Source organism: Lycium barbarum, chromosome 8, assembly GCF_019175385.1.
Source record: "Lycium barbarum isolate Lr01 chromosome 8, ASM1917538v2, whole genome shotgun sequence".
NCBI lineage: Eukaryota > Viridiplantae > Streptophyta > Magnoliopsida > Solanales > Solanaceae > Lycium > Lycium barbarum.
In genome coordinates this window covers 126,323,021-126,338,816 of record NC_083344.1, presented here as the reverse complement: position 1 = coordinate 126,338,816, position 15,796 = coordinate 126,323,021, and the positions used below count along the sequence as shown (strand labels likewise).

General features: G+C 34.0%; 2 protein-coding genes across 2 annotated transcripts; both read right to left on the bottom strand.

Annotated features, from left to right (window-relative positions):
• Nucleotides 1-554: 554 nt before the first annotated feature.
• LOC132605445 (transcription repressor OFP13-like) lies at nt 555-1,754 on the bottom strand. The gene has a single exon (XM_060318592.1). It carries the CDS (start codon nt 1,458-1,460, stop codon nt 774-776), a length of 687 nt encoding a protein of 228 aa, XP_060174575.1. The 5' UTR covers nt 1,461-1,754; the 3' UTR covers nt 555-773.
• A 4,771-nt stretch (nt 1,755-6,525) lies between these two features.
• On the bottom strand, nt 6,526-12,786 carry LOC132607211 (ubiquitin-conjugating enzyme E2 variant 1D-like). Its single transcript, XM_060321087.1, has 4 exons — nt 12,594-12,786; nt 8,272-8,411; nt 7,827-7,952; nt 6,526-6,904 (listed from the first exon to the last, which is right to left on the bottom strand). The coding sequence occupies exons 1-4, from the start codon at nt 12,625-12,627 to the stop codon at nt 6,764-6,766; spliced, it is 441 nt and encodes a 146-aa protein (XP_060177070.1). The 5' UTR covers nt 12,628-12,786; the 3' UTR covers nt 6,526-6,763.
• Between the last annotated feature and the right edge of the window lie 3,010 nt (nt 12,787-15,796).

Below are 15,796 nucleotides of genomic sequence, written 5' to 3'. Positions count from 1 at the left end.
TTAAGAAAGAAGATTTTGCACAACTTTTAATCAAAAGTTGTCTGTTGAAAAGATGGTCCATTTGATTAATCACCATAAAGTCAAAGAGAAACTTTTCATATTGTCTTTAATTTATTTTATAACTTTACCTAAGAATGCTAGATAGACCAGTAATTCGAAAATGAAAGATAAACCAAAATATAAACGAACTACGCATTTTAATAAATAATTAAATAGACAAACCTTCAATTTACAATTACTTTTTCTCTAGGTTAATAGAAGTGAGGCAAAAACTAATATTTGTATTGGTCTAAAAATTGATATAGCATGTCAGGTCAAAATACAACACAACAATATACCTAGTATAATTCATCGGGTGGTTTCTAAATAGGATAGAGTGTACGCATACATTATCCCTTCTTTTTGACGGGTAGGGAGGCCATGTTAGGTCAAAGTGTGATAAGAAATCTAGAAGGTCAAAGTATGATTAAATGTTATTTCCCTTCCAGTTCATGTTACTTAAGATAAAAATAATACTCCTAGACGTTTGGCTAGGAGTATTTTGACAATAGATCAACAAAAATTATCGTAAATAATTCCTATTTCTTCTGTAGTTTAGTGACACAACAAACATTTAAAAAGAAAAAAAAGGTAGAGCGCAACTATGAATACACCACTAATGGGTTCGAGTCACGCTGGAGGGGAAGTGTGGAAACACTATAAATCCTCCTAAATGGGTGGGGAAAAAAAAAAAATACACCACTAATATTTCATTTCTAATACTTTTTTTTTTTTCAAACATCTGAAGGTGAAACACTATCAACAGTTTTCTCAACAATCTCATCATCCTCAGCTTCTAACAAAGACAAACAAGGAGGACTAGCAGAAAAACTAGAAGAACAAAATGAGAATGGAGAATTTGTGAAAGAATGACTATAAGTTGTAGTAGTAGCATTTTTTGATGAAGATGAAGAAGTAGTAGAATAACTAATCAACAAGTCAAAAAATGCACCAATAATATAATGATGATTGCTTTTCCCATTAACCTTCAAATACCAACTTAATAACTCTTCAAGACACTTCTCACAATCTTTAATCTCTTGATTTGCTTCTACCATCTCTTCCATTGATCTCTTGAAATCCTCAAAAGGGTCCATCGAATCCATCGTTGTTATAACACATGAGTCATTAAATGGTAGAAACTCGAGCCCGTTACTATTACTATTATTCTTTGTTGATGATGACACTTCAAGAATTGAACTAGTTTTTTCCCCTGGCTCAAAAAAAAGCCTTTGTTTCTCCTTTTTTAGGCCTTCAATAACTGCCTCTACTATGTAATCATCAACATTGTTGTAAAAAAATTCAGAGCTGAAAATGTTGTGATTATTTTCAACTCTAAAAGAGAGAGTTTTGAGGTTTCCACAAGGTGGCAATGGAGAAAAAGAACTTTCTTGGATTTTGAAGAGAGAAGGGAGCTTCATATTTTTTTGAAGTAAGAGAAGTATTGAAGTTTGAATGGGTAAAAAAAATTATGTGACCTTTTTTCTTTATGTGGAGTTTTATTGTTGTTGGGGTTTGATGGTTGGTTGTAGTATGAATAGAAGTTTCTTAAATTTTGTTGGTGTGGGGCAATTAATGCTAGGCAGGGTTTGTTGTTTCAAATTTAAGATTTTAGAGGAATGGTGAAAGAAGTTGGCTCCTGAAGAAAAAGGGAAGGATTGTGAGGAGGGTAATTTATAAGTTGTGTGCACATGCATATAAGAGCACGTTTGGATTAGCTGAGTAAAAGTAGATAATAAGTATCTGATGTTGCAAATACTTTTTGGTGTTGAAATTCTCTTAAATTTATAACTAAACAGTCTCATCTTTTAATAGAAATGGTAATAAAAAGTGTTGATAAAAACCTTTTTTTTTTTTTGTTAAAATGACTGAAATGTCCTTAGTTCAATTTATCAAAACATTTTAATATTAAAGTAAGGACAAATGATGGAAATTGAATAGCTATATGATTGAAAAGTTACTTTTTATGAAGGGTATTAATTAAGAGAGTACAAAAGACATTAGAGATAAAATTGTAAAAGATTTGGTCAAATGAAAATGTTTATAAATTGTAAAATGATAAATTAGGGGTGACAAATTTATGGCATTTGACTTATAAGCATTTGACTAATAATTACATTTGATGCTTATCAAACGTGTATATAAGTTAAAAAGTGTGGATAAGCTAGTTTGATCTTATAAGCTTAGTCAAAGATGTAACGTAATTATAGGTAAATCTCTTAGATAAACGTTAACTAAGAATCTATTAAAATGGTATATAACCTGATATCACACGTTTGAATCTATTGATAGTGTAAGAAAATATGTTACGCGAGTAATTCTTAATTCGTATTATATATAATGATGTTTAATTGGGCATGATTATTAAAAATAAATAAATTAAAATAAACTAAAAGTACTTTTAAATTTGCGGTCTATGATGTTTTTATGTCAATAAGTGCACGTCATTAAGCATAATTAAATTTTTTAAATTAAAAATTAAAGTTTTTTTTTTTAAATATAAGCATAAGTCTGCTTATATTTATGAAATATGTTACATAATAGAGGGGTCAAAGTAAAATTAAATTGTGAATGACAAGGTCGTTATTTCCCTCTTTCATAGTAAAGTTTGAATTTTTCTTGGACTTTGTATTGTTGCTGCTCATATTTCTCATTTTTGTAATTATTCTCTGTCTGTGGTTGTGGTAGAATTAAATACTCCAAAATCTTACAAAATCAAAGTTGCAAATTTCAGTAGTATTTAAATTTCCACTAGAACACGTTGGAATTATTTGAGAGCAGTAAAGATGAAGAAGAGATACTCTAGTGTTGTACTCGTTTTAGAGAAAAAAGTGTGTGCTATTTATAATCATTGCTAAAAAAATCACTATTTTCTCATTGAAAATTTTTTAATGGTTATTTCCCACTGAATGTCGTTGGGAAAAATTTAAATAGTAGAGTTTTCACACGGAAACATTACGAAGTTTCTCAGCGTTTCAATGGGTGTCTACTTCCCACTAGGGGTGGGCGTTCGGTTTTTCAAACTTCGGTTCGGTTTTTTCGGTTTCGGTTTTTTGAAAGTGGACACCGAACACCGAACCGAATTAGTTCGGTTCGGTTCGGTTTTTTAATTCGGTTTTTTTTTTTGCATGGGCCTAAAATGGGATATTTTCTGCTTGTAAAATGGACTTTCTTTTTAATTAAAAATGAGCTATTTTATTGTTTTTATGTATATGCTTACCGATTCTTAAACATATATATTTTACCGAATGTAAGCTAGATAATTTAAACACATATGTCGTTACACCTTGCTAGTCCAAACGGTACTATACCGAAAAACCTTGCTCAATCCCTCTGTAAAAGCCTAAAGGTACTATACATAGAACTAGAACTAGAACTGTTAGCACTAGAACTAGAACATTAGCATTAGAACATTAGTAGTCATTAGAACTAGAACACTAGCACAGTAGTCATTAGAACATTAGCATTAGTGAAAAAATGGTGCTAATAGTTTACAGTGCTAATAGCAAACATAAATAAAGTATAAAAAAAATGGTCTAATACATGAGCAATTAGCACCGAGAAAACTGAGAAAACTGGAAATTGGAAAAGACATGAGCAATTAGCACTGTAGCAGCAGCACTGTTCGGTTAAACCGGAACCGAACACCGTACCGAAAAACCGAAACCGAAAAACCGAATTAATTCGGTTCGGTTCGGTTTTTCGGTTTTCGGTGTTTATGCCCACCCCTATTTCCCACCATGCTTTTTTCCAGTGAGATTATTCGGTGGGAATAAGGTGGAAAAATCATATTTTACAACACAAATTTTTCACTGAATGTCGGTGTGAATTTTTTTTTTTCTAGCAGTGAATCTTGAAATTAACAAACTCAATCCTTACCAATAGACATCAGGAAAGATGTCATGCTTAAAAATATATTGTATGTAATATATACGTATATAAATCCTTTTACAATTATTTTTATATGTTTTATCTAAAATGTCACACAAAACTAATTCCTAAATTTAAACATTTCCGATTCTTATATAAATTCACCTTTTTCCATCAGAGTACGGACAGAGTTAGAAATATATTCAGAAGCAAACCTAAAATTTTGACTTGATGGATTAATTCTGTAAAATTTTAGCACTGAACTCATTATAATTTAAATTATAAATTCAGATAAAATATTACAGAAGAAAATTTTCTAGTCTCATCCAATATTTGTAATTATTAAGTTACATATCCACACTATACTACTCAATATTAATACGTTCCAATCCAACAAAAAATAATTTCCTCACCATTCATAAGCCCTTCTACGTCTCAAGAAAAGTCAGCAAAAGAAGAAAAGAGTTTAGCATTGTTTTCATAATTAATTAATTTCAGATATTATTGAACATTTAATTCATGGCGCTCTTTTGGTCTGAAACGTGGCGTGTAAGTAATAGTGTAAGATAGTTTTGAGATTAAAAAAAGAGAAGAGAAGCAGCTGAGGTCCTTCATCAACCGTTTAAACATCGGTAGAATCCAAATAAGATAGAAATTCAGGGCAAATCCTAACAAATCTCCCCTTGGCTTGAATTTTCTAGCAAAATAATCTTGAATCTCCATCTTCATAGAATCTTTATCACTGTTGCTTGTCACGGTTAAAAATAAAGTTAAGAATATTATGGGTTAAAAATGGTTTAAAAAATATTTTATTTTTATTTTCAAAGATGCAGCACAGAGAATGATGAAAATATGGTTGAAAAGTCATCTTCACACGTAGCAGTCCGGACAAATAATCTTCATTATCGTGAAACTGTTTGCAGCTTTATTTGAAAATCTACATTATCGTGAAACTGTTTGCAGCTTGATTTGAAACCGCCTTGAACCTGCCTTGAAACTCGCCGAACTATTGGCCGAACCTGGCGTTGATATCACTTGTTGGGATCGAAATAACAAGGTGTCATGAGGAATCTATCCATTGAAAACCTTGAATGACCATAAATCAGACAACAACAAAAAAAATACTAAAAGTGCATAATACATTGATACAGTTTGGCCAACTGACGTACATATGAGAAACTAATTAAATATATATATATATATAAACTATTGAGAGAAAATCTCCCCTAAACAAGATTATTTTAAGGACTACATTGTGGATGTTATTGTGTATTGTGTGAGAGAGACGAATCTCCATTTTATAGAAGTCCGAAACTTTTCCTCCAAGAAAGGATTATTGAAATATGAAAGAGATCTTTTCCACCAAAAAACCTTTTCCATCCAGAAAACTTTTTTGAAATAAAACACAATTATGGTAGAATATCAAATAAGGTAGAAAATTCAGACAAACCCTAACAACAAGTTCAATTTCCATCCTTCAGGCGGAAAAGTCATAGGAATACTCTCTTTAGAAAGAGGCATGTATGTAATTCATAATTTTGATGTCCCTTGATCATGTATCATGGCCAAATGAGGTCTATGCCTCGTAATGTCATCTTATTTTTGAGAGCTTATTAGAAATTCTACTTGTTTCATAAGAATGGAGGATGTTTCATTTTAAGTTGGTGATAATTCATGTAAGAAACTCACACACCTGATAGTTCAGGTAGAAAACTCACAGAAAAACGACAGTTCAGGTGAGTTTTTGACCATTAACTCTATCTTAATGGTAATTTTAGGATACCAATTTTATTAAACAGCTCGTACTTAAAGATAAGGTTGAGAGTCTCGTGGACTCTTCAACCAATATTCGAGATATTTGGGTTATACATTCAAATGACAACGGTCAAATATCAACCCACTTCTCATCAAACCGGGACTCAATCGGACTTGGGACTCCTTAGAGAGTTGAGACCCATGTCTCTGTATGCCTGAGCTTTCTATAACGAGCCTTGTGACTAAACTACTCAAAGGAAGCATTTCACTATTTATTGCATTGTTGGTGCCCTACCATACGAACCATCGTAGAGTAACCCTCTATAATAATATTTATAATCACCAACTGGTTTAAGTTACCAAAATGTTGCTGGTAGCAAAGGGCTTTCTAAAGTCTAGTAACTATATTTTCTGTTTTAATCTTAAGAGCCCCTATACTGACGGGCGGCGACCAAATTTTTCTTGTCAGTTATTGACGTTTAGGGACCAGAATCAAATATTTAGGAACCATTTTTCCATGTCGCTACTGATGAATTAGAAATCGAGATTTATAAATTGGAATTCCTTTTCAAGTAGCAGATTGTCTATATTTTTCGGAATGAGAAGAGCCTCAAAATGATACATAGTATTAATGCCATGAATTAAACATAGCTGCATATTCCAACTATACAGAATAGTGATTTCTTATCCCAACAGAGGATTTGGGTCCAATACAAGAAGATATTTGTGTAACCATGCAGACCAAATACATATGCAAGAATGAAGATGAGGAGATGAGACAACATTAACAAGAGAAAGCTATCACAAACTTGTTTAACAATGCCAAGCAAAGGGTGGAGAAACAAAAAGGCAAAAGAATGATTCAGACAGTACAAGAACCTATTACTATTAATATTTGGACAAGCATTTAATCTCATTAATCAAACAGCACACAGTGACAAAGTTCATAAAGGATGAAAGCAAAAGTGATCAAGATACCATTGGAGGTAAGAGAAGCCATTAAAGGCACTCTCCCCTGTAAATTTAAACTTCCAATGTCATGACACAGCAACACAATTTTGCACATAGTTGATTGACGGGACCTATATATGTGGTTATGCTAAAAAAAGGTGCCTTCGGGGGGCTGAACTAGCTTGCGATTGTGAGGAGCAGCCATCTCCTTTTTCAGCTGAACCAGTATGTCTTCCATGGTATACTCTCGCTGCCAATTTGCAAGTAAAGCAAACTTTTTTGGTTCCACCTGTATCAACAACACAGAGTTGTGGCTTCCGTTCATCAATTTATTAGACAACAGAACAAGCAGGACCAAACACAAATACAAACACGAACAAAAAGTATGTCAACTAAGAAATGTTTGTGATGTTATTTTCACAATATTACAAGCAAGTGTTGAAATAAACCCCATTTAGCATAGAAAACAGAAGTCCAGAATGTTGTCAAGATCGAAAGCTCTAAACTGGAACGCATTGAGAAAGATGCTTGAGCTAAGCAATACAAAATTTTGGCAAATATAAAATAGAAGTAATTTCGAGTCTTCGTAATTAACTGCCACATCTAAGACAATTATAATTTATAAATGAACAGCTAAAAAACATGGAAATTGAAAATTTGGACTCTTGCCTACTTATGGACATCAGAAGTAAATCCACACAGGAAACAATTGAACAGCAACCATAGAGAAAGATCTTTATCCCAGAGCAAAATACACTTAAATCTATACCTCCTATCCGCAGTGATTCCCTTCTACATGGAATGTCATAAGGAATTACTATGCAAGTGTTAAATTCCACAATGGCAAGGCAAAATCAGATTATCATTATTATATTTTGGATTTCTCTGAGACATTATGATAATGCAGAATCACATTATTATTATTATTATTGATAACCGTGGTATCCAGGCCAGCTTGTGCGCACCTCGACTAATTCCATGGAATACCTGCCACCTCCCACCTACAACCAGGTAACACTGTCCACCAAGGCTAGAACAGATGGGAAGAAATCACCTAGTGTTTTGTCTCTGCTGGGAATTGAACCTGAGACCTTAGGGTGCTCAACCCACTTCATTGAACATTAGATCACACCCTTGGGTGCAGTATCATATAAATCTTCTCGAAGACAACAATGGCATTTTATTCTACCAATATAAAATAGATTGCTTACCACTCCTGTCTCATGGTTGACACATGTCATGTTAATTCGAGAATGGAACCGGACAGTTGGTGGCTTCTCTGGATAATCTTTGTCGCAGAATAACTTCAACTGATAAATGCGACCTTCATGAACGGACTGGAAAGTGGAAACATGGAAAATTAGCCTTTAACTATTAATACGAATACACTAAAATAATGGGAAAGAAGTTAATGTGCTAGTAAACAAGCTATTGAATAGTCCCAGGGAATAACTAACATGCAGCATCACTCAGAGTAAAGCAATTATTGTCTCATCAATCTCCTTGATGCATAACCAAATGACATCTTTGTTTTACAGAACATAATATAATATAGAAGATATACTAAAGATTTTATTTGAAAAGAGAACACGTACAAAGCCTGTTGAAACCAAATTTAGAGATGGTTGAAACTAGGAAAGAGAAAAGAATGCTAACATTGTGAGGACCAATAATGGTGCCAGTCCAGGAACGCATATAGATATCATCTCCATCATCCATCCCATAGCTCACAGTCCCATCTCCAATACCTTTTTCACCACGTTCAAGTTCCTCAAGTAATCTGAAATTCCGAGGGACTGCAAAGAATTAAAATTCTGGTAAGTGAAAGATTTAAAAAAGGTAAACCAAGAATCCATAACATGGCAGATGGTTCTAACTCCCCAAGTAGATGTGCAGGCTAAATGACGCTACAAAAAGCGAGTGCTAGGATCATTGACAATTGCTGCTGCTCCTACCATTTTCAGATCCAAATAGTTGAAGGAGTTACTGCACGTCAAATCATGGTAACAGTTCCAATCACCTAATAAGCTCATATTGAACTACCACTTATTTAAAATGCAAATGAGTCTTAAGTTCCATCACCAACTCTCTTATGCTGGAAAGGATTAGTAAAGTAGATAAAAGTCTACTATGGAGAGTTAAACCTCTCTTGCGTTCAATTTGTATTTTGTGTGAAGAAAATATTCCATTGTGTATAAATAGCTGCTGGATTTTTAGGAGGCTTAACTTCAAACTTCTATTCCATATTGTAAAGTGACTGTGTCTTGGTGTGATATCACTGCAAAGACCTTTAGACTCTAAGACTTATCAAGAAAAAAGTACACTGCAAACTGAATATACAATTCAATGTTGCCTGTACACTATTGAAACCTAAATGTGCTCCCACGCCAAGATACTCCTCCTCTATTTATACAAATCGTTTACATGGCTAGTAGCCTACTCTAGCATAAATTATTTCTCATACATAAGCTGAAGCCTGCTGATGTTGAGCTAAGATATCATCCAATTGGCAGCCTTTTGTTAGCTTTGTCACCTCAGAGGAAAGGAAAGAAAATATCTTATTACATTTCTCACTTTCTTTCCAGCAGCCATAAAGGCGTTCTTGCGGTGGCACTGCTTGAAGAACACGATCAATGGGATGATGGGGCTCAGCTATGCAACCCCTTGAATCAGGAATAATTGATTTTAATAATCGTGGTCTCCGGGCCAACTTGCGCGCACGTCTACTATTCTATCAGGTATCTGCTATCTTCACCGGCACAAGTACCGGGTAATTCTATGAAACCACCTAAGGCCTGGAGAAATGGGAAGAACCACCTGATGTTTTTGCTCCGCTAGGATTTGAACATGAGACTTCATGGTTCTCAATCCACTTCACTGACCACTAGGCCACAACCTTGGATGCAAAAATGCAACCCCTTGGGTTAGATTTTTTTTTTATTTTAACTTCTTCTTGAATATACAGCTCCTAAGGAAGGCAGCTTTTTACTCTCAAGTTAAGTGTAAACTCCAGATGGATTTTAGGTGTTAAGCTGAGCGTTCGTTCCCACAGTTTATGAGCTCTAATATCCAGCAGTCATTAGCATGGAAGAGCAGCCATAGACAAAAACAGACACCAGCAAGTCGCTTCAAAGAATTGTTGAGGCCCATATATGAAGCACAATCTTAACCGGGGGAAATCTGAGAAAGAGGAGGATTACCTATATTAGCTGATGCTTTATGTGCAAGAGTGTGGGCGAGCATGTAAATCATCTCCTATTGCGGTAAAGCGGCTAATCAGTTATGGAGGGTGGCACTTGTTTGGGATGCAATTGGTGATGTCGGGCACAGTGAAAGAGGCTTTGCAAAGTTGCACTCATATGAGGGGGAAGAGAAGCCCAAGGGCATGGAGAGTGCCCCCTTAGCAATCATGTGGGTTATTTGGAAAGAGAGAAATAGGAACGCTTTTGAAGGGGTGGAGCAAGTTTTTGTAAAATTGCCAAGTAGTTTTTTGTCTCTAGTTTCTTTTTTGGAGTACTAACGAGGTCCCTATTTGTATAGAGGTATTGGACCTCTTTTGTTGAGAACCACATTTTGGTGTAGGTTCTCTTCTTTTGGTATATGACTTGAATACGTGGTTCCCACAATTTAATAAAATTATTAACCTTGTCAAAAAGAAATCAAGATTGTCAAGCTAAGCTTTAAATTATGTGTAGTTGTACATAACTTTACATACTGGAAGGTATCACGTTTCCGAAGTAGCAGTCAAGTCCACAATTTGGCTGATGTAATATTACTGTTGGAGTCCCACATCGTTTGTGGGATGGGTTCTAGGTCTCCTTATATGGTCTTGGGCAATCCCCACCTCATGAGTTAGCTTTTAGGGTTGAGTTAGGGCCAATGTCCATTTATCAATTACTAACTGAAATTGTATCAGCTACAACTAAACTACAACTACACCTCAGTCTAAAAAAGTTTGGTCGGCTATACTAATCTTCACTTCTCCGTTTAAGCTCAACTCAAATCATCATCATACCAAATAGAAATAAAAGTGAAAAATAAGTTAGATATATATAAATACTAGTAATAATAACAATAATGATATTAGAAGTTCTCTAACAAGACTAAATCTGATTCCCCACGAACAGATTTCACCTATATGGATTTTTTCTTCTATTGTGCTCTATCTTTAGCTAAGTCTGCAGTGATCACAATGAATTGTAGGTCTTTTAAGACAACTTCCTTCCATGTGATTTTAGGTCTACCTCATTCCCTTTTAACCCCTTCACTCACCATAGTATCATACCTATGGACCAGGTGCATATGTAGGTCGACGTAGGACATGACTAAACTATCTCAAGTGACACTATCTTATTTTATCCTTAATGCATCCACTTGCACCTTCTGGTGATGTGATCATTTTTTTTTATGACATGGGAACCCGCAGCCGCTACCCTTCGGGTGCGCACAGGGTAAACCCAACTCTTGTGCAATAGCTCGCAAACCACACAGAAGATGTGATCATTTTTAATTAGTAGGAAACAGGACAGAACAACCCAACTAGGATGATTCGCACATTAAACTCTGGCAAAGAGTTATGCACCACAGATAAATAAATCCACTATGCTTGTGAAATGATAATTTATGATGAATGTCCTGAATCCTCACCCTCCCTCATAGACAGGGAGGGGAAATTAAAATTCTGCCATGAAGGAGGAGAAAACAAAAGAATGAATACCAATCAAACATTGGCAAATTGTGTTTATGATGTAAGCACAGGGACATTCATAAACTCGAATAACAGAACATGTATGAACTCATTAACTTTAGCTTCATATAATCATGATATAAGATTGTTAACACTATCACCAGGTAAGACTAATAAAAGGTACTGTCACACAAATAAGCCCCTAGCATTTATCCAAGGACTCAATCTGAATTTGAACATTGTAAGACCTGGAAATCCAATTCTAACTGGAATTTTTCAGTTATAAGCACTCCTTTTAACTAATCCATGATGATTTTACTGACAACTATTTACTAAATTACATCATCCACTCCACTACCAAAGATGTATCAACACACCAAAAATTGAGTTATCCCAGCAGCAAGTAGTCTAACTTTTACCAATACCTCACATGAAATAAAGCTCAATTTATGACAATTGCCAGTGGACGACAACAACAACCCAGTGAAATCCCACAACGTGGGGTCTGGGGAGGGTAGAGTGTACGCAGACTTTACTCATACCAAGGTAGGAAGGTTGTTTCCGAAAGACCCTCGGCTCAACAAAAAGCATAAAAAGAGGTCAGATAAGGCTAAGAAATTCAAAGCGAGATGGAAATGCAAATAACGAAAGCGACACAGATAAAATAGGATAATCAAAGTACAAGAAATAACAGATAATAGCAGAAATCAAAGCACAAGAAATTATACTGCGATAATGCGACTACTAATAAGGAAGGATAACGAGACTATCTAGTAGCCTTCTACCCTAATCTGGGTCCTCCAAACCCTCCTATCTAAGGTCATGTCCTCGGTAAGCTGTAACTGTGTCATGTCCTGTCTAATCACCTCTCCCCAATTGCCAGTGGACATAGAAGTAAAATCAACACCAAACTCAAAACACACAGCCTTTAACTCAACCTGTTTATAAACATATACATACAAACAAGATAGACATAAAGAAGTAGTGGGTGCAGTTCCTTGCTTAAAATCCTAAATCAACCTCTTTACAATACTGGGTGTTTCAATCCACTCACTACAATTACTGGGTTCACTACACATCAATCAATAAAAACAAAAAAATAAGGAACCCCCACATGATTAAAGAACAAGATTTCAAAATTCTTGTCTAAAGATAACAAGAATAAACAGTCATATAAACACAAAACATGCATTAAAGAAGTGAAATAAAAACAACCCATGATCAGATTTGAGACAAATTTCAAGCAAAACAAAACATTAAAAGAAAAGGGGGGGTTCCAAAAATGTCTTACCAACAACACTAGATCCACCTGAGCCAAGAGCCATAGCTGATTTTAATTATTACAAAATTGTGTTTTGGGGTTTGTATAAAGAGCGATTTTATGGAAGAAAAATACAAGAAGAAGAGGTCAGTATAGGGAAAGTCAAGAGAGAGGCAGAATCTAATGGAGAAAAACCCAACAAAGAAAAGAGAAAGGAATAAAGAGGTGAAATTTATGATTGGTAGGAAAAATCAATATGCATATTTCTCAAAAACTTTTAAAAGAAAAAGAGAATTTGAATATAAATAAATAAAAGGAGAAAAGAAATTAGGGGTAGATGTACAACCTCTCTATAATTGTCATTCAGCATTTCACTATAACAGTCTGATTTTCTTCGGCATTGATATTTTATGTTATATTTTACTTCTCTATAACAGCATTTTGCCTATAACGGCAATGACATTCATTATAGCGGTACACTCTTTATAATATTATATCTCTATAACAGCCACACTCAAATATTGTGTAATAATATTTTGTAAAAAATATATTATCTATAAAAATAAAATATTAAAATATTTATGATAATCATCATAATGTCATGTACATAGTAAATTTCAAGTACGAATATCTAAAAATCTTCAATTATACTATTAAGTTGTTAGACGGCCTTCAAAGGAAAGCTATTGAATTCCTTTTTGCTGAAACTTTGAACAAAAATCTTCGTCAGTTCAAACGTTATATTATTACTAAGAGACTGGAATTTATGAAATAATCTACAATTTTAGAATTCTTACATCAAATTTGAAAATTTAAATTTGCAATTAATTTTAAATGCATATGTTCCTTAGATTTTAATTCTTTATTGGTATCATATAACTAGTTGTGGATTTCTTAGTAATTTATTAGTCTTTTCAATTTTTAATTAATGAAATATGAAAATCAATTGGGATTTTAAAATTAACAAGTATTTTTGGTTTCGCTTATACTAGCATAAAAAGAAAAGAAAAAAAATAGTGTTTTGTTTATAACAGCTAAATGAAATCTAAACATCAAATGTCAGTATACATACATAACAGCACCTCACTATAGCAGCCATGAAATTTTCAGACAAACGCTGCCATTATAGAGAGGTTTGACCATATAATAACTTGAAAATGTAAGGGAAATACATAAGTTAACCACTAAATTTGTCACAAAAAGTCGTTTGACACTCTTTAGGGATCATTTGGTTGGGAAACAAGTTGTCCCATGATTGTTATCCCACCCTTAGCACTGCAATCCTAGGATTAGTTATATCACGATTTTATCTCAACCAAACGTGGGATAAACTCGTCTCCAATTTAATTCCAGAATTAATTATCCCTTATCCCTCATATCAAACAATCCCTAAGGGCTCATTTGGTATGTTAGGCAAGTATAAATTTTCTTGGGATAAAAAATTAATATTGTCTTATCTCTTGTTTAGTTACTAATTCTGGGATAAGTTATATGTGTCAGACGGTGAAATAATAGTACCGAATTTAGTTATCACTGGATAAAACAATGAGAATGACAAAAGTACCTTTAACGTCCCTCAAACCCCTTTTCTACTAAATAAGGTGGAGGGTGTTTTTGTAAGCAAACAATTATTTTAGAAATTAATACATGTTATTTTTCATACAATAGATCAAACAATCAATAAAAAATAATATCAAAATAACTAATTCCAGCATAACTTGTCTTCAAATCAAACGATCCCCTTAACTTTCCAGGCTTACTCTTATATTTAACTTTCCAGAATAACTAATTCCAGCATAACTTGTCCAACGTTTATTTATATTCTCTAAGCATTTACTACCAATCTTGAGGCTGGTTGTGTGTTATGATCTATTTGCGAAAGGCTATGCTCGACACTTAGTGAGCACCTACCCCAAGGCCCAAGCAAACGGAACAATTCATAAACACTTAGAGCCCATTTGGATTGACTTATAAGTTGCTGAAAATAGCTTATAAGTTGTTTTCAGCTTTTTTGAATGTTTGACTGACCAGCCTAAAGTCATTTTGTGCTTAAAATAAGCCCAAAAAAATAATTGGGCCAGTTTGGCTTAACTTATCTAAAGTAGCTTATAAGCTTTTAGCTTATAAGCCAAAAAAAATAGGAATAACTACATGATATAACAAACAATAGTGGGTATTAACATTTAGTAGCTATAGTTTAATTTAATTACTTCTCATAGAAAATATTTGTGTGTTAATACCATTTAGTAACTATATATATATACACACAAAAAATAGAATACTCATCCCACTATTCACTTCCAACCCATCTCTCCTATCTCTTTCCCCCCTCTTCTCCCCACTACCCCGCCGCCGGCCACCACCGCCACCGGAGCTCCGGCGAAATGCCGTGACCTTTCACCACCGTCACTGCCAGCCCCTTCCCCTTTTCCCGTTCTTATCCAGCCATACCCTTTTTTCCTTTCTTCTCCGGCGCCAACAAGGGAAAAAAACTCAGATCTACGCCGGAAAAGCACCAAATAGCGACGGATCTAAGCATTGTTGGAAGCAAAAATGAAAAAAAACTCAGATCTATAACGGATCTAAGCATTGTTAGAAGCAAAAACGAAAAAAAATGTTGTTGTATTAGCCGGAATTTTTTCCGATCACCGGAATTTTTTCCGATCACCGAAATTTTTTCCGGTCAGATCTAGAAAAAATCTAGATTTTCACTGTTTTTGTTGTATATTTACCGTGTATATAATATTTTTCGCTTGTATTTGTTGTATACATACCGGAAAATATGGCATACTTGTTAATTTTTTGGTGTATCTATGTTGTATACAGTTTTTTCGCTTGTATTTGTTGTATACATACAGAAAAATATGGCATATTTGTTAATTTTTTGGTGTATTTTATATTATTGGTGTATATGTATTCAGTTTTTTAATAGTTGTATTCATGAATACAACAAGCCAATTTATGAATACATATAGTTATTTTATGAATACAGTTGGAAAAAAATTGTTGTATTCATGAATACAGCTAAAAAAATAAATTGAATACACATGTGGGAGCTGGACTGATTTGCTACAGAACGTAAATATTGAAACATTAGCTATGCAGCTTGATTAAACCCTAAATGTTTGCCATTTATGTAAAATGCCCAAAAAAATAAGTTGGCCTACCCCAACTTATTTTTTTTGACTTATAAGTTGTTTTCAGCTTATAAACTATTTTTTTAAGCCCATCCA

Bases quoted from the DNA above. Each gene is read 5' to 3' on its own strand.
- LOC132605445 (XM_060318592.1), bottom strand. From the start codon at position 1,460: ATGAAGCTCCCTTCTCTCTTCAAAATCCAAGAAAGTTCTTTTTCTCCA.
- LOC132607211 (XM_060321087.1), bottom strand. From the start codon at position 12,627: ATGGCTCTTGGCTCAGGTGGATCTAGTGTTGTTG. The intron at 7,953-8,271 runs GTTAGCATTCTT...TCCACTTTCCAG, and splicing joins CCATTATTGGTCCTCACAAT to TCCGTTCATGAAGGTCGCAT. The intron at 6,905-7,826 runs GTAAGCAATCTA...TTGTTGATACAG, and splicing joins TCAACCATGAGACAGGAGTG to GTGGAACCAAAAAAGTTTGC.